Source organism: Thalia democratica, chromosome 5 (assembly GCF_965202585.1).
Source record: "Thalia democratica chromosome 5, ktThaDemo2.hap1.1, whole genome shotgun sequence".
Taxonomy (NCBI): domain Eukaryota; kingdom Metazoa; phylum Chordata; class Thaliacea; order Salpida; family Salpidae; genus Thalia; species Thalia democratica.
The window spans coordinates 74,867,847-74,889,665 of NC_139169.1; the positions used below are offsets into that span (position 1 = coordinate 74,867,847).

General features: G+C 26.4%; 1 protein-coding gene across 1 annotated transcript; it reads right to left on the bottom strand.

The window, feature by feature from the left end:
• Positions 1 to 983: 983 nt before the first annotated feature.
• Positions 984 to 7,699, bottom strand: LOC145835549 (ATP-dependent (S)-NAD(P)H-hydrate dehydratase-like). Its single transcript, XM_082943196.1, has 9 exons — positions 7,562 to 7,699; positions 6,506 to 6,709; positions 6,247 to 6,292; positions 5,521 to 5,609; positions 4,960 to 5,119; positions 4,641 to 4,745; positions 3,084 to 3,201; positions 2,618 to 2,717; positions 984 to 1,760 (listed from the first exon to the last, which is right to left on the bottom strand). Exons 1-9 carry the CDS (start codon positions 7,630 to 7,632, stop codon positions 1,574 to 1,576), a joined length of 1,080 nt encoding a protein of 359 aa, XP_082799322.1. The 5' UTR covers positions 7,633 to 7,699; the 3' UTR covers positions 984 to 1,573.
• Between the last annotated feature and the right edge of the window lie 14,120 nt (positions 7,700 to 21,819).

The following is a 21,819-nucleotide window of genomic DNA, read 5'->3' on the forward strand; positions in this document are numbered from 1 at the left end:
CCAAAGGGGTGCGAGCACCCCTGGTTGGGAACCCCTGCTCTAGCAGAATAAAATATCCTATAACGGAATTCTTAAAAATAAATTAGTTAGTATAATAACTTATGCTTTTAACTTGAGCAAAACATTTTCATTGTTTAATTTAGTTTTGAAAATAGGTTTAAACTTTTTGTTTTGTATCTATTTTTAATTTAGTGTAACACTAGTATTTTGAAAGATCCGGACTCAGTTAACAGAAACAATTTAAAGTCTTTTATTCTGCAATATCAATAAGTAAACATTTTTAAAAAATTCCATGAAAAAAATAGTAAACCGTCAAGCATAAACAAGCCAACAGTATTAGGTTTTGTTACTAATTGATATTGTTGAAAAAAATTTGTTTAAATAAGCGTTTTAGTATCAAATTCATCATTACATTTCATGTAGCTTTTTAAATTTAACAACTAAAAAATGTTCTTGGTTCTATAAATGTTTATATTTTCTGGTAAATATTGCTTGCTAACTAAACAAGTTGCCCAACCCTTTTTGACTATAAAGTTTTTTTTTCCTTTTTTATTTTTAGCTCAGTATAATTTTGATTAAATTGGGTATGCAACTCGATGACCAAGAGGTCTTTTTGCGTATCCAGGTTCTTGAACCAAAACATTTTGAGAAATTTTTCGTTTTTGTTCAATAAAGTGCTAAATAGATACTATAAAAGACAGATAAAAAATCTATATAAAAAATGTATTTAACCGTTATTAATTTTGAAATGTTTAATTTATCTGGATCTAGAACAGGTTTCAGTCAGGTCAGGATTGAAAAAAAACGGATCTTGCTAGATCCTAATTTGTGAATCCAGTAAATCACTGATAAATAACCGTATAAAGTTATGAATAAGTGTCTTCATAGTCTAAACTTAATTTTATGTAGTTATACCTAAGCAAAGTTTAGGGAAAAATTGTTGACAACAATCATGATTAAGAAATACATCAAGTCATGATAAAAAAAGGCAAAATATTTAAGAACGACAAAAACAACATTATTAAAAAAAGAATAATATCACATTGCTCACAATTTAATGACTGATTATTATTACTGAACAAAATTTATTTTTATATTGCAGTCATTATATCATGATTTACAAAAAAAGTTTTTTTTTGCATAAATAAAAAGCTGAGTACTTAACAAGCAAGAAAAAAAACTAGTAAAAATAATAATTAATCATCCTTTAGAAACTAAAATGTTACAACTATAAAAATACAGTTTCATCAAATAGATAAAAAGCTCTAATATTAAGTCACACTTATAATCCATAAATTTAAAAATCATCAAATACTCCGCTTAAACATAGAAATACTTCTACTAAACAAGAAAAACTCAGTTCGTAAGGTACTTCAGAATTAACGTTTTATAACTTTACTAAATAAAATATAATCTCAGTAAAACAAAACAATTTGCATATGTAACTCAGTTCGTACAGTATTGAATTTTCATAACATTTTATAAATGAACTTTTCACAACTTAATTATTTTACAGTAATAGTAATTCACAAAAAACCTGTATAAACAAGATAAACTCAGCTTAAATTATGTATTAACAACCAACATCGAACAAATCTCCAAAAACCTCGCTAATTTCACCGATCAGGTCACTAGTGGTCGTGCTTCTCTTGTTTTTGATGTAAGCTCTTCGCGCGCAATTTCTTGTTAGAAATGCAGCAGACCATGACGCCACCATGGAAGCGTCCGTCTCATCTATTGCGGGTTCTAAATGGTGGCGTCTGGAAAATGTATATTTTGTTTATTTCATGCAGTTTCTCAGCTAAAGTAGAAGCAAAAAACTTATGATTCTACTTGACACTAAGCACAACTGAAAAACTTTCTCCGAAATAATCAGGTCATAAATATACCTTCATTTAATAGGTTTATCAAAACAAAATCCTGCAAAAGGTTGTCATTTTTCTAGTAAAAAAAAATTAAAATAGCATTGTAAAGGCTCTTTCTTGAAACTGTTTTGAAATTAAAGTTTTAATTCAGGCTAAAATTTACTACGTATTGAAGCAAACTAAACAAACAAGTTCTTATCAACTTTAACTTAAGTTTTTATAAACAAATTTAATTTTCTAGGCTAATTAAATTTAATAAATATTTTTTTAGAGACAGTTTTTTTTATGATTTTAATAAAATATGTGTTTTTTTTTAATAAAGTAATTTTATTCAACTATTTGTTTCTTAACTAAACTAAAAAGTTTATCATAAGAGTTTAATACTTTACAGAAAGAAAAAAAAAGTTCTGTCCAATAATTATGCTTATCTTAAAAACATGAAAGATTAGTTAATCAGTTAATATTAAGATAATATAAATTTGGTTACGATTAAATTCTATCTTCATTCAATAAACTTTTTTATAGAACAAAACATAATTAGTGTAGTTCTCCTTTCCAACAAGCTTCTTTTGTTTTACTAAAAAGACAAAGCAAATCTTAGAAAACTTAAAATTTATGTATTAAAAAACTAATAATATACCCTGTAGAAAAAGTGCCTAATTATTTAAATAAATACTTACATAGAATATGCCTAGTACATAAAAGTGGCTAATGTTCCGGATAAAATGTTAATTAAATATTATAATACCAACCTAGAATGTGCCCAATACATAAAAATTGCCAATGATCCGGATAAAAGGTCACCTTGACCTCCGCATCTTCGAGGACTCAATGGCTGGTCCAGTTCCAAATCTGGTAACATATCAAAAACTTTATGAGAAAACAGTTTAAAAATCTTAAACACATTAGCAACTAGAATTAGAACCGTTTTATACATACTTAAAAGTTGCAATAAATAAAAAGTCCTTATAAAGTGCAATAAGATTTTTTGATTTAAAAATTGCTTTTCGAAGACTTTAAAAGCTTGTTTTTTTAACAACAAAATATAAATAACTTTAAAACAATTAATAAGACTGAATAAAAACAACTTCAAGCATCAAAAAATAGAAATAGTTTTCTATCAAACAACTATAGGCTTCTTCTTATATAAGTTGTATTTGGACTAATGCAGTATTTAGAATGTATTTTTATTCAATTTCAATATAAAACATAATTAACCTGATTTATCATTGCCACCAGATATAACATCAATTTTAGATTTTTTCAAAACAACAGGACCATTTAGAGCACTTGTAATTTCCTTGCAACTATCACTGTTACCTTCAATGTTTACATTCTGAAAAAAATTAGCGTTTTTTTTGATGAATTTTTACAAAAAAAGAAATATAGCTAGAAACAACTTTGAGTTTAAAATTTTCTCATACTAGAGATTAAAAATACTTTAAGTCGTTTATCAAGGTTCATTAAATTTATTTAGAAGTTTCAATAACTATAACAAAGGTTTAGAAAAAAAACTATTACAATTAAGTACTAGTTTGCACACATTTAGAAATATACCTTGGTTATAAACTATGGGAATCATTTAACCTTTTGCATAGAAAACAAAGTACACAATTTTTGGCATTGATTTAAATTATTTTTATGTATAATGCATTTCTCAACTAGCCTTTTTATTAAATGGACTAGTTTGTAAACAGAGTAACTATATTTATTATAAATTTATTTAGGTTTTCTCATTTCATACCATGAATTTTTAAGGTCAAGTTTTGTTGCCCTTTTTAAAATATTAATTTAAAAAGAACAATTTAAACAGTTTGAAATTTAATTTTATAGAATTTTTTTTTTAACAGTTTGAAATAATGAAAATAATTTCCATGAAAGATCAAACGTTTTTACTTTAACCTGTATTTGTTTTTAAACAACTATAATTAGATTGTTTTGTTGCACTGATATAACATTAAAATTTCAAAAATACTTACTATTTGTAACTTTAAGTTAATTTCAAGCATCTAATTGTTTTTCAAATATGTAAACACTGAAAAGGACATTCAAACACTAAAATACTTTTTTTTGTTTACTATAATTGTTCAGCAGTATGATAAGTTATTAGCTATCACTTTATTTGATGATATAGAAAAAAAGATTCTTTAAACTCTTTTAAGATGTTATCTTTATTAAAAGATATAGTTGTTCATAGCAGTACAATAGGTACTTAAGTTAGATTATGAAAATTAATTAATAAACAAAAATACATAGGAACTTTGAAAATTTCTTGACTGAAAAATTAATTATTTTTGAATACCAACAGAAGTTGATTTTAAATAAGTGTATATAAAAATTACAAGTAACAACTATGCAAAATACAACTTCAAATACACATTATAATTTAAACAAAATCTAAATTTGTTAATAACTTCAAAATACATCAAGATCCATGTTTTTGAATGAAAACTTTCCTTAAACTTTTTAATTTTATAATTTTCTGCGGATTCCGTGATGTTTGACAACTTTGTGTAAGTTATTATAAAATAAAAAACTTTACTATTTAAAAATTAATAAAAAGTGCAATTATCAACTTAAGCAATTATATAAAATCTAAAATAGCTCTAAAAAATGACACATAGGTGTTGAAAAACTGACTTTAAAAATGATCTCTGTTAAGTAAACTAAACTTGCTTTTGTTTTTTATATATTATTAAGTGTTGTATTTTATTGGTGAGCATAATAGAACATACAAATAGAACATAACAATAATTTATTCAAATTCTTATTAACCAGAGCTGTTGCAAGTCTTTGGTATTCAATTTGATTTGGAGTCAGCACAGCTTTTTTGTATCCTTTTATAAGGGAGAGGTCTTGATTCAACAGAAACAACCCATCCTATATATTTACAAACATGTTATGGAATAAAAACTCAAAAACTAACAAAAAAACACTTTGTTAATTAATGTAAAAAAAAATAATCAAGCATAATTCTAGTACTTGTACAAAACTTAATTAAACAATCAGTTCTATAAAAACTAATAATACAAAACTTGATAATTTCAACAAAATAAAATTTCAAGATTATTTAGAATAAAAACACTAAACTGACAGCATCAATAACCAAAGGTATGTCTTTAGAACGAGCGTGTGTTATTATCTTCTTGACTTTCTCAAACACTTGGGAATTTCGACCAAGTCCGGGACCGATGACAATTGAGTGCATTTTGTTCAACCATTCCATCAACTCACCCTCTCTCTCATCAGAGTCTCTGTTGTTATATATATTTTAGTGTTTTAACCAAGTCAAAATTAATTTTATAAGTTCTGTACATAAAAAGTAGTAATTGTCACAAGAAAGTTTCATTTATTCAAAATAGGAACAAACCTAAGAGCTAATACCTTTTTAAAATAGCCATTTTTTTATAAAAAATAGATGTATGTACAACTTTTAAAATTTTCGAAAATCTAACAAAAAAAACATACTAAATTTTATAATCAGGAAATTTTTAAAAGCTTAGGCATTGACAATATCAAAGCTGCTATAATCAACAGCTTTTCGTTTTCCCCTTATGTTATGTCAAACAATAAGTTATTAGGGACATCATCATTTTATTATAAAATATTTGTTTTAAATATATATAGTCTAGTTCTAGTATAACATAAAACTAACAAGAAAGGAAGTACAATTAGTTCAGGGCTGTATGTTTTGATGACAGTTGAAGCCTGCTTTGCGCAAAATACATGAACTAAGTCAGCACCCTGAAAAAAATATTGATTATAATTTGCCATGACAGCTGCTATTATAAAATACTATTGCTACAAATATGTAATTAAAATGGGCACGGATCAAAACTGCACAAAGACAATTTTGCACAAGTTACAATTTTGCAAGGAGGGTCATTTTTGCACAGGAATAAGAAAAACAGAAAAAATTAAAAATAAAGAAACCATAAAAAAACTAAAAAATAAATTAATATAAAAGTGAAAAGAAAAAAAAGCTACCGACCGAGGGTAAGGGTTAGGAATAATAGTGAAAGTAAAAAAATTAATAATAAATAAAAAGTTAACGACCGAGGGTAGGGGTTAGGGGTAACAGTGATAGTAAAAAAAAAATCAACCTTTGCAAAGTTGTATGCTCGTGCAAAATTGTCTTCATGCAATATAAATATCAATTACTTAATTAATAAACTTAAAGTAGAAACAAATCTATTTGTAATTATAAACAATTTAATGTGTAATGAAAAACTTTACAACTGTCAAAAACCGTGTTGCTATATTAACATACATAAAATGTAATTAATACTTTTAAAACTATTATAAAGCATAAAGAGTACTTAAACACAGTTGTAATCTGAAATGAATTATAATACAAAAATAAAATATTGTAGTTACTCACAACTTTTAAAGCTGAAATCGCAGCAAAGTATGGAGCTCCAGTATATCTGAAAACCAATTTTAATCAGACAACTAAAAAAAAGCTTAAAAAAAACAACTTATATATATTATTTAATATACACGAAAATACATGTATTGAAGTTTTAGTTGAACTGCTTATATATTACTTAAAAAAGTTAAGTTGAAGATGTCTAAAGATTGCAAAAAATAAAGTATACAAAAACTAGTTGTTAAAAATACTCTTCACTAAAAAAACTGACTCTTCACTGCCCCCTACCACCCCAATTCTTCCATTTTGTCCCTTATAAGAGTTGCTGGTCAGGGGAGGCACCATCTTCCTCATAACCTGCAGGATCCTGCTTGTTTCCATGGTGATGTGCTGGTTGTTAGGTTGTTGATCAGACACTTGGTGGTGTTTTGAGTAACTTGTTGGTGTTTGAAAGATTGAATATTTGATATCAGTGCTGAAAAATGTTACAGTTAAAAAAAAACATATTTAATAGTTTAGGGTTTCCAAATTTTTTAGATAAATTTCTTCCAGGTTTTTTAAAGCACAGTTTTTGGGTCTATTTTTAATTAAAAGCTATGTTTAAAAACTGCGCTAAGTAGAATAACAACATTGAAAAGATACTGTTGGCTATTTTAAATGAGTTCTTTAATCTATAAATGTTTGATGATGACAAAAAATTATCATCTTATGGTAGATTTTTCATGTCAAATTAAAATTTTACTACTTGAATTGTAAAAATTGTTAAAAATTCCAGATTTTTTAGTAATTTTTGTTCAAAATTCCAGGTTTTTTTCAAACTTTCTCAAACTCCAGGTTTTTCCAGGATTCCAGGTTTTTTGGCAACCCTGTTTATTACAATTTGCACATTAACCATTTTGATTTCATTTCTTAGTTTAGTTACATATCTATTGCTTAAAAAGGTAATGGTTTAAATACTACAAGAATCAGACAATACAAATGGGTAAATACAAATTGTGATTTTCGGTATGACAACTTAGAGTTAATTCATAAAATGTCTTGAAAAAAAAGTAAAAAAGCAACTTAAAAAATTTTTAATTAATTATAAAACACACTTAAATCGACCAATATTTACTTACATTGCAGACTTGAAGCAGCCTACTAGTCTTATCACTTGATTTTAGTCTTTACAGTTCTCAAAAATTTATTTACTATTATTTTACTGACTAAAAAACATTTTGTTGGATAAAATATTGAAAATAGTCGTTAAAGTATTTCGCACTGGTAGACAAATAATTAATTAGTAGAACATAATAAACTTGAATTAAAATACTAAATTATAACTCACAAAAAAACAGCAAATCCACAAGCAGTAATAATTGTAAGAAGATAAAACAAAAATTTTTGATCAGATAACATCTATTTTGCAAGATTCCATCAAATAGTTACAATTTTGTGTTTAGTTACAAAGTATTATAATTTAATCTAAAAAATATAAAACGTTTAAGTTTTGTCAATATAATTAAAAATATATTTTTTTTAATTTATTATAAAATGTTAGAACAGCTTTAACTTTTTCTTTAATTTTGTTTGTTTTTAGGAAAACAAAAACTATCAGTCCGAACTATAATTGTGAAGGGTAGTTGATTTGTAGCTAAGAAGTAAAACTTTATTTTACAAGTTTTTATTTATAAACGTTTTTGCAGTTTTTTTTACTAGTCTCAGATAATAGACTGTTTGTTATATTGTGCTAAACAAGTTACGACAATTTATTCTTAACATTTTTTTTTAATAATTGTAGTAAAAAGTATGTGTATATCTAAACAATGTTAATAACTAGTTTGGTTCGTATTGACAGAAACTGGTTGTGCACTAATTTTGATCACAAAAGTGGATTTTTGTTATTTTGTTGTAGTACAGTGGTTATTCACTTATCTGGACACGTTGGGTAAGATTTTTCTGTAAACATGTCCGGATAACCAAAATTCTGAATAAGTACAAAAAAACATTTTTTCCATATAATAATATAACTGCTGCATATAATGTAATGCATAATAAAAGTGTTATGGTAAAAACAAATACTTCGTAATTGTGAAAACTTTTTAAACAAAGAAAAAAAAAGACGTAAAGAAAAACAAAACACTTTGACTAAGTTTAAAATTAATTTAACAGAAACATATCACTTCTAACAAACTAGTTCATGGTTGCCACAGATAAAGCTGAGAATAATTTCCTGACTTTTTACCAAAATTTTCCTGACTTTTCTAAATCTAACTCTTAATTTGAACTTATTCTAAAATACATAACACTTGAAATTATATAAAGCTTTCAATCTAATTTTAATACAAGTTAAAACAACAGTTTTTTGCTGAACTCAATCATCAAACTTCTATTACATCACTTGAACCATCTGTGTATGATTGATGTATTTGCAATAAACAGCTCTATCAGCAAAATACTTATGTTATTACCTTATAATCACAGCTTGTCCATTATTATTCCAGCAAGATGTTTTCAAAATGTGGTCCAAGGCCAAAATTTATCATGTATGATAATTTTGTTTGGGCCATCTGACATGACTGTTCTATTGCACTGTCAGGAAACATTTTTTGTTCAGCTCCGCCAGTTTGTTACACAAACTGGCTGAGTAGTTGTACTTGACAGTGTGTAATGCCCATAAAATTTCAGCAGTTGTGGTTTGTGACTTACTTACCAAACCTATTGATGGGTTTACACCACTGCTCTCATAGCTTGCTACTCTGCCGCTGCTCTCACCACCTACCCCACTGGAGCTTGATCCAGCATTATAGAAAAATTATTGGATGTGAAATCCTGGCCTTTTATTTCTATGTCCAGCTCCATTCATCTGTACAGTGAGTGCTTTTCTTCCCATATTTGACAGTGAGAGAGTACATGAACACCACTTGCATTTAAACTTTTGTGTATTTATCACAGTTTCACTATGGAAGTGTCCTTGCTACAGATTATCAATACTAAAAAGCTTACAAAATCTTCTTGTTCAAGTAGGGTACTTGTTTAATATGTTAATAGAAAAATTTTGCAGTTTTATAAAGGATATTTTACTAATTTATACCAGATGAAGGCATTGGAAAATAAATAATTTTGCAAATTTCTAAGAAAATTTTGGAACTTTTTCTGAATTCAAAGGATTTTTAATTAATTATTACCATTTGAAGGCATTGGTAAATAAGGAAATTTGTAAATTTAAACTGACAAATCTGACTTTTTTTTTAAATTTTATCAAATTTGCTGACTTTATAAAAAACCCTCCATTTTTTCCTGACTTATAACATATTTTTTAATTTTTCCTGACTTTTCCTTATTTCCTGACCATGTGGCAACCCTGTAATACACTTAACCCTAAAAACCCTTGTTGTAGCAAAGGAGTTATTTTGACACTGATATTTACTAATAAAAACAAATAAACATCCAATTTATACTTAAATTTAAAATTTTAATTAAGTTTTACTTTGTTACATTTTCCAACTTCTAATGATTGAATTAATTAGTAAGAAAGCAAACTTAGCGCACTCACTTTACTCCTCTTTCTGAAAATGTCAACAGTGCAATAAACTAATGTTAATAAGGACTTAAGTTTTATGATGAAATTCTAAGTGGTCCAAAACTATAAGTCTTATAAGAAAATCATATAATAGTTATTTACAATACAAACTATTTTATAAGCTGAAGAGACAATATATTTAACTCAACACAAAGTAGTAATTTAATTGACATCATTAACAACATACAGAAGATTTCTTTTTTAGCCCTATCAGGGTTAAAAAAAGTTTTTTGTAAATTTCTTCCAGGTTTTAAATGAAACAGTTTTTTGGTCAATTTTAGTATAAATTCAACTTATATAAAAATCTGTTTTAAATAGTATAACAACATTGAAAAGATACTGTAAAGCTACTTTAAATGTGTTTTTTAAGAGCATAGGGGGTATCCCACATTTTTTTTACTAATTATAACATTGGCTCTTATATAATAGCTTGAAGTATAAACTACAAGCCTAGAAAATTTTAAGTTTTATGAAAAAGATTTTTGACACAAATGTACAGACCACAAATTTTTTAGGTTCAATTTTCTTGCAAATTAAAAATAACACTAAAAACCTATCTTCTCTTTAATTTTTGAGCTAGAGACCTTAAAATTATAGAAAATTTTCCTATTATAGTTCAGAAGACTTTAAAAAATGCAATTTTCAAAATATGAAAAAAAAAAGTTTTTGATAAAATAACAAAAAAAAAATGTTTTTCTCAATAAAACTTTTATTTATCAAAATTAAAAAAAAATCTTGCATTAAATCTTTTTTGAAGTTAAGAATGGTATTTCTGTGAAAAAATGAAGAAATTTGCTTAAAAATGAAGGAGAAGACAGTTTTTAATGAAATATACTTTTTTTGCAAATTTGTTGGTGCGCCTTCCATTAGAACCATTTGAGGTCACTGACTTTGATCACTCATATCTCTAAAACTACTTTAAATTTCTTTAAGCAGTTAAAAATGTCTGATAGCTCAGATAAAACCCTATAAAATCAGATCAACTTGTAAAAATCTATGCCCTTAATAAAACACTTTATGAGGTGAAATTATTTTTACCTATATGATATAGTTTTCAATATCTAATCGAACCTTTAGTACTTTACTTCTAAGTAAAGTTTAAAATTCAAGGTTTAACAAGGTTTTTTAGTGATTTTGTTCAAACTTAAAGTTTTTTTTCCAAGTTTCTCAAATTCAGGTTCTTTCCAGGATTCCACGTTTTTGAAAACTATATATAAGAAATATAATGTAAAACTCAAACTAATGTAAATGTTCTAGTGAAAAGCTCAACATTTTGTTGAACAACTGCTTTCCCTTAAAGGGATTTATTTATTTTTGTTATATATAAAAGGTGTTTCTTATCTAATAAAAATTCAATTGTTTTACTTAAAATTGTTTGAAGTTCTAGGTTTTAAAAAGATTTTTGATTAAAAAGTATCAAATTTTAGGTTTTTTTTTGTCTAAACTTTCACATTACTCCATGTTATTTTTTCATGACTCCTGGTTTCATGTAGTAAGTTGAAATGACACCATAATAATTGGTATCTCTAAAAACTAAACAATAGAATTTTTTGTTAAAATGACGTTTTTAGGGAAAAAATTGAAATGTCACTACATCAATTAAATACTTTTTAACTTAAAATAGTTTAAACAAAATCATCATTTTTCAGTGAAAATCTAATCATAATAACTTGAAACAATTACAACAAAAAATTAATGTAAAAATTAAAACATAAAACTGAAAAATTATAAAGGCTTAATCATTTTTTCATAAAATTTGAAACTTTGAAAGTTTTTTTTTTTCTAGAATGTATCTTTCATTTATACTACTTTGTTTATGTTTTTGAAAACTTTTCTCCACTACTACAAAATCCTTATTATTTTTTATATTCAAAACTCAGCTTTTGTCTACATTTTGCACTTTTTACAACTTTACACATCTAAGACAACTATAGTTTAAATGATTAATTTAAAGAATAAAATGATTTTTTTACTACATTGTAAAAATATTAAAATAAAAATCAAAAATTTATAGTTTTTCAGGTTTTGAAATATATTTTTTTAACACAAAGAAAATATAACATTAAATAGAGATCGGTAAACTCAGAGTCTTATTGAAGTTCTATGTTTTTTCCCAATATTTGATGAGTAAGCATAAAAAATTATAAAAGTTTTATATAATTTAATTAGTTTTTAATATGTTTGAGTAAAGTGAGTTAGAGTTAAGGTCATAAAAAAAATTAAAAAAATTGGGTAAGGTGGGTTCGGGTTAAGAGTATATATACTAAAAATAAAAATGTTTTTTAAAAACTGATGATTCAGCAAATATTAGGAGAATCAACTTTGCTTTAAAATTGGACCCGTAAACTCAGGCCTCAAGAAAATAAACTTTCAAAATTTAAACAGGACATTAATTAAGGTTTTTCAAATGAATATAAAGAATGATAAAGTTGTATCTAAAACTACAACTGCCCACGAAAATTTTTACTATCGAAATTTGGCTGGAATATCAACTGCCGGCCAACTGGACTTGGAAAAAGCAGTGTTAAATTTTTTTTTAAATCCCGGAAGTTGGATTCAAGTTATCCGACTATTATTAAATTAAATCCTGCCGAGGTTTTTTAACACTTTCAACATTGGTTTTTACCAAGTGTGTTGCCGACCTCTTTTTTTATTAGAGATTGTTTTTTATTGTTACTAGAATTGTTTTTAGAGTACAAATATTTCTTAGTTGAACTGAAATTAAATGAAAAATTAAAAGCTTTAACTTTTTTACTATGTTTTAATACAAATCACTTATATTGAAAGTTCGTAAAGTTTGTTTATAAGTTTTATTTAGCACATCGTCAGAACGAAGTTGCTAAAAACTGATAAAAGTATAGTATAGATGTTAGTTCAAGGATTTTTAAACATCGATCTGAAAATAGTTACGTCAAAACAAGTCAAATGCAAATTTTTTTTATTGCTTTGCAAAAAGATGCATTTCTATTATGAATAATATTTACAATACAAAAAAAGAACAATTTTGTATTCAAAAATATGAGACTAATTTAAAATCAGTCAAATTTGTAGATAATTGGAATAAATAAAGATTTAAGTTAGAAAAATATATTGCTAACAACCATACATATGCATTTGATTTAGTACAGAACATGCAATTGTAAAAAGATTAATCATTTAGTTAAAGTAAATTTAATGTAATGCTTCGGAAGAATTAATATCTTGAAGTTAAAATGTTCTTAATTTAGTTAAATCTTACTTAAACAACTCTAACTAACTTCAACAGTATTTAAACAAAAATTTTTGGCTGTGATGTTGAAATTCAATACTTAAAAATAGTGTTTTTTATATTCAATTAAAGTAAAATCACAACTTAATTAAAAAAATAGTTTATAAAAAAAAAAACCCTCATCAGTTAAAGTTGAAGTACTAACTGCTGATATGATCATTTTTAAATTTAAAGAAGTAGTTATTTATTGACATTTTTAAACAATGTTACTTAAATTTTCAAAAGTTGAAATGTAATCTACAAAAACTCTTTTCAAACAATTTGTTTGATAACATTTATCATTGTTCCTCTAACTTAAGTCTATACATTTTAATTAATATTTAACCTGTTGACAGCTTTAAGAACAAAAACTGTATATCTTTAGTCAACATACTATCCTTTCAGTACCAGTAGTTTACATTTCTTTAAAAGCGAACATGGACAAGTCCAAACCAACCAGCTCCAAAGACGCACTTGTGAATATGTCGACCGAAAAGAAGTTTTTTGGTGCTGTCGGCTTGTTAGGAGCAATGTGTGCTGTTGGACCGTTTATACAAGTCCACCGCGACCCGAACCCGAGCCGCAAGTTTGGCTTTTTGGTCAGGTATTCCGTATTCAGTGCTGCTGTGACCGGAACTTATGTGGCCTGTCATGCTATGAGGAATGAAAGCAGCAAAAAGTAGTCTCTGGTTGATAGTGTTATGTTGTTATGATGTTTACGTTGATGTGAAAGATTATCTGTGTATTTTCAAATGCATTTATGTTTATTTATTTATTTTTCACTGTGTTCAGTTTATGTATAAACAAAGCAAATTAAGTTCCAATGCTGTAATATATATATATTGTCAAACCCAACTGTTAGTTTTTGAAATGTTTTTACAGATAGTTGCAGTATTATAAACAATTGTCGAACATCATCTGATCTACTGTTGTTGAGTATTACTATTATATACTAAACAATATCATCTGGGTTTTAAAAACATCAAAATGAATTCTATTTATTAAAAAAGGCTCCAGATTAAGCTTAATTATTATCAAAACAAAATTCTATTTTAAGATTTTTACTTCGTTTACGTAAAACTTTAATCAACTTTATAAAATTTATTTTCGCAGCAACTTAGTATGTTTGTAAAACCATTGGTAATTAGAAAGGACGGAAATAACTAGTTTTAAGATAATTGTAAAGAAAATTTGTTAAGTTCTGTTGTTAGAGCCAAGCTCTTCAACCTTATCAAAGGCCTGACACACTAGGTTAATAGAAAATAGATTTTGTGCACACTAAATTCTTAAAAAAGCAAAATATTATTTTTAAGTTCGAGTGTCTTAAAGTATAAAAAACATTGTTAGAACTGTTAACTTATATTATAATAAACATTTTAGCATCGCAAATACAGAATAAACGTAGCCCTTAAAAAAAACACTTGTAAAAGCACTAGGTCAATGTAAATTAGTTTATGATGAACTTTGACGAATATTTCTAATAAAAATAAAACACTTGAAACTGCATTTGTTTAAAATGTTTTTTTTAATTGTTTAAACAAACACTAAAAAGAAAACTGTAAATAAAATTGTTGAGTTCAAAATAAACTTTGTTAGAGTTTTGAAGTCTAGTAATTTAAGTTAAACCCATGAATAAATGTTTCCTAAAAAAAGCTGAATTATATAACTTTAATAATACTACTCTCCGGACAAGCAATTAATTAAATGCTGTACTAAAACTTTTTTATAAATTATTAATTTAATTTTTGTAACTTCTAAACTTTAAGAAACCTAAAGCTTTTCAAAAGTTTTCAGTTTAAATTTATTGCTTAAGTATTAATGTTTTTACATTTTCTTCCATAAAAAACTGCATCTTTTGAAATTTTTTATTGCATGTTTTAATAAAAGCTTGAACTTTTTAATGGAATTGACTTTCGTAAAATTTTTGAAATTATTTTAGTTCGTCAAGTAAAACTTCTGATTAGTTATTTTTACCTTATTTACCAAATTATATGTTCTTTAGATGAAAGATTTGTCTTAAAAAATTTGAGCGTAATTTTCTATACTTAAGTTTCTTTATAACTAAGGTTACAATAAAAAAAAGAATAATTAGTTACAAACTAATGACTTATATGGTTAAATAATTAAATTAACAAGTTTTTCAACAAAAGTGTTGGAGTTATAAACCGTAATTTATTTAAACAAGTTTCTCGATTAATATAAAAACAGCAAAATTAACTTAAATTTTATACTAAACTGTCAACTTTTTAGCTTAAACTTTTCGCTTAATTATTTTTCAAATGCACTCAAACTAGTAATATATTTTTTGCTAAGCTTAGGCTATTTTTTTAATTTTCTTTGTTTAATTGTCGCTTATAAAGCAGTAATTCACAAAGTTACGTTAAAAACACCTAAAACATTTTAGAACTTAGTCTGTATTTGTAGTACGTATTTGCTAGTAATATGTTAAGTCTCTTTTATTAAATATAACGTCTTTAAACATTTTAACAAATTATCTTAGTGAACGTTTTTTTGGAAACATAAAACCCAAACTAATTCGTTGTGCGAAAGTATTATATTTAGTACTTAGTTGTGAACAGTTTAACTCTTAAAAAAAACTTTTCATCTAGTTTACAATATGCTTATTTCGCATATAAAAATGATTAGCTTTGAAATTTTTAATTTTTAACTAAAATCAGCTCTCGCAAATCTACGCACATTGTATCCACAGCAAAAGTGCGTAGCATAACGAGAGAACGTAATTAAATGAAAAGTAGAAAATATAGCTACTATATTTGCTGTATTCTTACAAAAATTTTGATTATGCTTTGCTTTGATTAAAAGCAGTTTAGGGACTTTTTTACATTTTTTTTTACAAAAATAGTTTTTATTTAAGCTGAAGTTACAGCGTGAAAAGTTTTTAATAAAAATTGTTTTTGTTTATACTAAACAAATTGTTTCTTTACTTTGTTCCTTGCCCGCCTAAATTTAATCTCAGGAGAGCAAGGAACGAATTAGCTAAAAATAAGAGGTTTATTGAGTTGAAATGAAACTTTTTGCCATAAATATTATGAGGAACTAAACATTGTTTTTGTTTGATTAATAGGTAAAAATGAGGGCTAGGACGCCTAGAATATAAAGAGCAAAACAATAAAATTCATAACTATTGAAATTTAGGCTATACTGAAGCTGACAAAAATATTTATCCAACTTTTAAGCAACATAACTTTACAAAGTTTAAACAAATATAGAGCAAAGTTAGCATTTAGTTTTTATATAAAAATTTAAACATATTGTTAACTCGTAACTACATAAAATTTATAACGTTAGAAATTTTTCAAGTTACTATTTTTTGTATTTTTTGATAATTCTAAAATGCCTAACTAAACGAGAATGCGTAGAATCTTGAGAGTTGACTGTAACTTATTTTATTAAAAACTCTACAAGCATTTAAAGTAATAATACTGGTGCTACCGGAATATTTAACGAGTTTATTAGCTAAACACATTATTAAGAAAATATTTAAATTCATACAATACCGTAAAGACTAAATAAGAATTTACTTCTGTATGAGTGTTCAAAAATTACTACAAAATTCATAAAGCGCTCGATAAAAACGATTATTTAATAAGTTTACAGTATATGTTTAGTAAGTTTTTCAAGTATTTATTGGTTTTAAATTAAAAGTTATAAAACCATTGTCCGTGACAAATTGTAATGTAAACTATTGGCGCAAAAACACAAATCAATATGTAAAACATTGTTGTAAAAACTTCGTTAGGACGGATCAGTTTAGCACGGGTCTGCATTTAATTTACTTTTTTACTTTAACTGCTATCTTCTAGTCTTGGTCAGTAAGCTTCATTGTTTTATTTATATATTTCCTTTATTTTACTATCACTGTTACCCTTAGTCGGTAAGCTTCTTTATATATATTTTTTTTAAGGTTATCACTTACCCATAACCCTTGGTCGGTAAGCTTCTTTATATATTTTTTTTCAAATGTTATCACTTACCCATAACCCATATGCCTTGGTCGGTAAGCTTCTGTATATATATTTTTTCAAATGTTATCACTTACCCATAACCCTTGGTCGGTAAGCTTCTTTATATATATATTTTTCAAATGTTATCACTTACCCATAACCCTTGGTCGGTAAGCTTCTTTATATATTTTTTTTTCAAATGTTATCATTTACCCATAAGCCTTGGTCGGTAAGCTTCTTTATATATATTTTTTTCTAACGTTATCACTTACCCATAACTCTTGGTCGGTAAGCTTCTTTATATATATTTTTCAAATGTTATCACTTACCCATAACCCTTGGTCGGTAAGCTTCTTTATATATATTTTTCAAATGTTATCACTTACCCATAACCCTTGGTCGGTAAGCTTCTTTATATATATTTTTTCAAATGTTATCACTTACCCATAACCCTTGGTCGGTAAGCTTCTTTATATATATTTTTCAAATGTTATCACTTACCCATAACCCTTGGTCGGTAGCTTCTTTATATATTTTTTTCAAATGTTATCACTTACCCATAACCCTTAGTCGGTAAGCTTCTTTATACATATATTTTTCAAATATTATCACTCACCCATAACCGCCTTGGTCGGTAAGCTACTTTATATATATTTTCTTAATGTTATCACTTACCCATAACCCTTGGTCGGTAAGCGGTTCTACGTGCCGGCTGGTGGTTGTCGATTGTAGCAGTGACATACACCGAGTCAACCTTGCAAAAAGTGACCCTTCGTCCAAAAATGACCCCTCCCGCCTTACAACAGCCGAAAAAACCCAATAACAGTTTAACTAAATAATGAATTTAAATCTTTTAAATAAAAATTTTAAAAATGATTTTAACACCAATTACTTATTGTTAAAAAAAAGACGTAACGAAATTAATTGCTATGCTTTGAATTAGATATAATTACTTACTAAAATAGTTTTGATTTGTCAAAAAACAACTTAGACTGACTAATTAAAAAAATGAACTGCTTTTAAACTTTTGAAAAACTTTATTAAAACAACCTAATGCAAGTAAAATGCATAATCAACAAAAACTATTTAAAGAAATTGAATATAACTTTTTTCCTATTAATTGAATATATCCTAATATAGATTTTTTTCATAATTTTGTTAGATTATAATCAAATGTTAAACTTTTATATAATGGAATGCTTAAACTTTTACCAAAAATGACCTTATCAAGTTGGTTATCAACTTTATAAATTTGAAAATTGTTAAAGCAAAACTTTTTTGCAAGAGTAAAATAGTTTTTTATTCAATAAAAAATTATACTTTTCATATATTTTCTAATTGAATATCATTGTCAATTATTAATGATGCACTACTTAATTACTTTCTATAAACCAAATAAAAAATAGTTACATTTCTTATTTGTAAGCATAAAATACTGACCAGATTGAGAAATAAAAATTAGAACTCTAACAAAATGTCAATAAAAAAAGTTATAATTGTGGATATAAGTATAATTTTTAAAGAATCAAAGCTTCAAAAAAGTTCTTGTTTATCGAATGTTTTGTTACAAGGTAAAACTAAGTTATTCAGAACTTTGGTAGTTTTTTTTGAGATTAATTATAATTTCAAAATCATTGTGAATTTACAAATTTTATTTATTTACTTTTTTAATTTATGCTTATTTAACTCTGCAATATTTGAGATGTACAGTGTCTCTAACTTAACATTACATTTCATAAATACTCTAGCTATTTTACTTTTAAACATTTAATAAAACAGTACATTTCATAAATACTCTTGCTATTTTACTTTTATACATTTAATAAAACAGTACATTTTATAAATGCACTTGGTACTTAACTTATAAACATTTAGCAATCAGAAATTACTTTCAAAACTAAAATGAATCCTTGGAGTGACAATTGTGCGAAACTGTGCAGCAATTATTTGATCGAAACGCTGGGTCGTTTCATTCTGTTGATAGGCAGATTGGAAACCCAAATAAAGAGACTTCAGTTGGACCCAGGAGAACCAACAGGGCTGACAACTGAACAGCACAATCTGAACCGGCGCATATTGGATCTCGATGACTTGATCACTGATTCTTTCAGTGCGTTCACTTCAACGACCAAAGTTTTTGCCTTGCACGTGTTTCCGCGACTTAAATTTGTGGTACAACAACTCCAGCAAGTAGAAATAATGCTCAAGTTCGTGTGGTTTATCATTTTGTTTGATGTCACTTTAAAAATCCTGGAAAAGCTCGTTACAGAACTTGAATGAGAAGAAATGTGAACACAGGCGATTTTTGTTTTGCAGTGATATTCATGTTTTTAGGTTGTGCTCGTAGAATAGTAGCTTTTTATAAATAAGTTTTTGTATCACATATACTCTCTTAGTTTTTGAGAAATAAACTCATTTTTGTTCAGTGTAAGGTTTCATATGTTTGTAATAAACAGGCTAAGACTCTCGTCAACTTTGTTATTATTAAGTTATGTAAATTTAAAAGGATATAAAGAGTTATACAGTAAGTTTTATTGTCATACAGGAAGTCAATTTACGACAACAAAATAAATAGAATGACAACATTGCGATTATTTAATATAATAAAATATTTATGATATCATGTGTAAGTTTTATGTATTTTAAAAATAATATTGACTTTAAATTGAAATATAACCTTCCATTGTTTGAAATATTCCGATAATTCTATTCAACAAGTTCACATGGTTGTCAGCTCGAGCTATGTTGTGAACAAATCTCTGAATTTTTTAGATAACATTAAAAAATTCCAAATGTATAAGGAGCCAATACACACAAACATAATTAAAATACTTTAATTCATTACTTTAGTAAGGCAAAATATATGAAGACTCTTCGCTAATCAGTTTCTAAATGTGTACATTTGATAAATTGACTATTGCCAACTTCTTTTTGATAATTTTAGATTAAACTTTATTCCATGATGAATTCAACAAACTAATTTACTTTTGTACAACTATACTTTCTATATATGAGTTTTCTAAATGAGCAGTAATCAAGAAACAACATAACTAATCCAGTACCCTTAATATAATTTATATCATACTTTGTTTGTAAAATAAGTACAAAGACGATAAATAAAGAAGTCATTGGTTTTATCAAATATAAAAAAGTATATGTGTATCAACTCTAATGTTTGTATTGATACTAAATTGAAAAGACTTACGTTTCATTAAGTTATTGATTTTCATAATTGCAATTTGATAAAAATTTAAAACTGTATATTTGTTTAGTGTATTTTTTATTACTTTAATCTTAGCCCTTTAAGAAGAAACTTCTAACTCGCTATGTATTTTTTAGAGCAAAATTTGTTTTTGAAAAAAAAATTTAAGCCTTTTGTACAGAGTTTGGACAGTTTGCTATTAAATATACCGCTCTGTAATCGAAATGTTCGTTCGTACACGAGGTCAATTGACCAGTTATTTTGATCGCTTTTTTGTCGTTCAATAAACAGCTATTAGTTTTGTAGTTGACCACACAGTACTTTTTATAAAATGACTGATCACTAAGATTTGGTTGTTGGTTATAGTTTATTGAAGAAGATAATAAATAAGAACGCTCAAATACTTTTGTCAAAGGCCCTCGTCTATAGAAAGACCGTCCCGTTATCGAGCTACTCACCAACTATTTAATTTGTCTATTTTGTGTTATAGAACAAACAAAAGAAGCACCAAATTTGTACTTATAAAAAATCTAATTATATATAAAAAAAAAACACATGTTTTAAGAAACAAGGTGCAATATGATATTTTACTCAGTTAAAGGTACCAGAAAAAAAGGTTATCTAGGTAAATGTTAAAAAGAAATGATTTTTCAATACTACGCAATCCTCCAAAGATTAAAAAGTTTTTTTTACGTTATATTCATATTAAATCGGTTTTCATTCTATTAATTTTTTACTAAATTATTTCTCATTTAATTAGCATCTACCTAGGTTATTTATCATCTTAGTTGTAATATTATTTTTTATTGAGCGAAAAAAAAACATCTTAAAATATATTAATATCTAAGTGCACTACAAACCATTCGGTTATCGAGTTTTAACACCACTTGGATACCTTTTAATGTCTTCCATAAGACTATAATCGATTCTTCCAACTATTTTTCATCAAAATCAAGGTTACAAACCTCCTTTTCATAAAGTTAAAAACGATCGCAGCCACTCATCACCAAACCATCTAGTGTAGGTTTTGAGTTTCCTGTGAATTGTACATATTTTCTTGCTCTCTTCTCCTAAACATGATTGTTTGCAGTCATTATTGTTGGTGTAAATGTTATCTTTGAAATCAAGTTTAAATTGAATCCAGATTACTCATTTGCATCTAGAATGTGAAGTAGTTGTTAATATTTTTATTTTTTTTTATTTTGGCAGCTTCTCATAGCATTTAGATATAAGTTTGTTTGTTTAATTCTATGTCTTTTGTAAAACATATCATAATTTTTGTACGAGTTATTAAGACAAGCTTAGTTAGTATTTTTTTTTCGAACTGTTTTGCGGACTTGATAAAATGTTGAGGTGTTCTATTTTCGAGGCAAATATCCTTTTGTCTGACAAACAGGTTCTGAAACACGTTTTGCAACTTCGACAAGCGCAGAACTCAGACGCGTCGGGGTTAAATTTGTCTCACATACACAAGCGTTAAACCAAAATACTACGAGTCATTTGAAAGTGTTGCCAGTGAATTCGGTGAGCCTAAAACTCGCACTTTAAAAAGGATAATTGGTCGTCGAAACAAGATAAGTTTTGTAAACAATAAAGCTACCAGGAACTA

Bases quoted from the DNA above. Each gene is read 5' to 3' on its own strand.
- LOC145835549 (XM_082943196.1), bottom strand. From the start codon at position 7,632: ATGTTATCTGATCAAAAATTTTTGTTTTATCTTCTTACAATTATTACT. The intron at 6,293-6,505 runs GTCAGTTTTTTT...ATTGGTTTTCAG, and splicing joins GTGGTAGGGGGCAGTGAAGA to ATATACTGGAGCTCCATACT. The intron at 5,610-6,246 runs GTGAGTAACTAC...TATTTTTTTCAG, and splicing joins CGATTTCAGCTTTAAAAGTT to GGTGCTGACTTAGTTCATGT.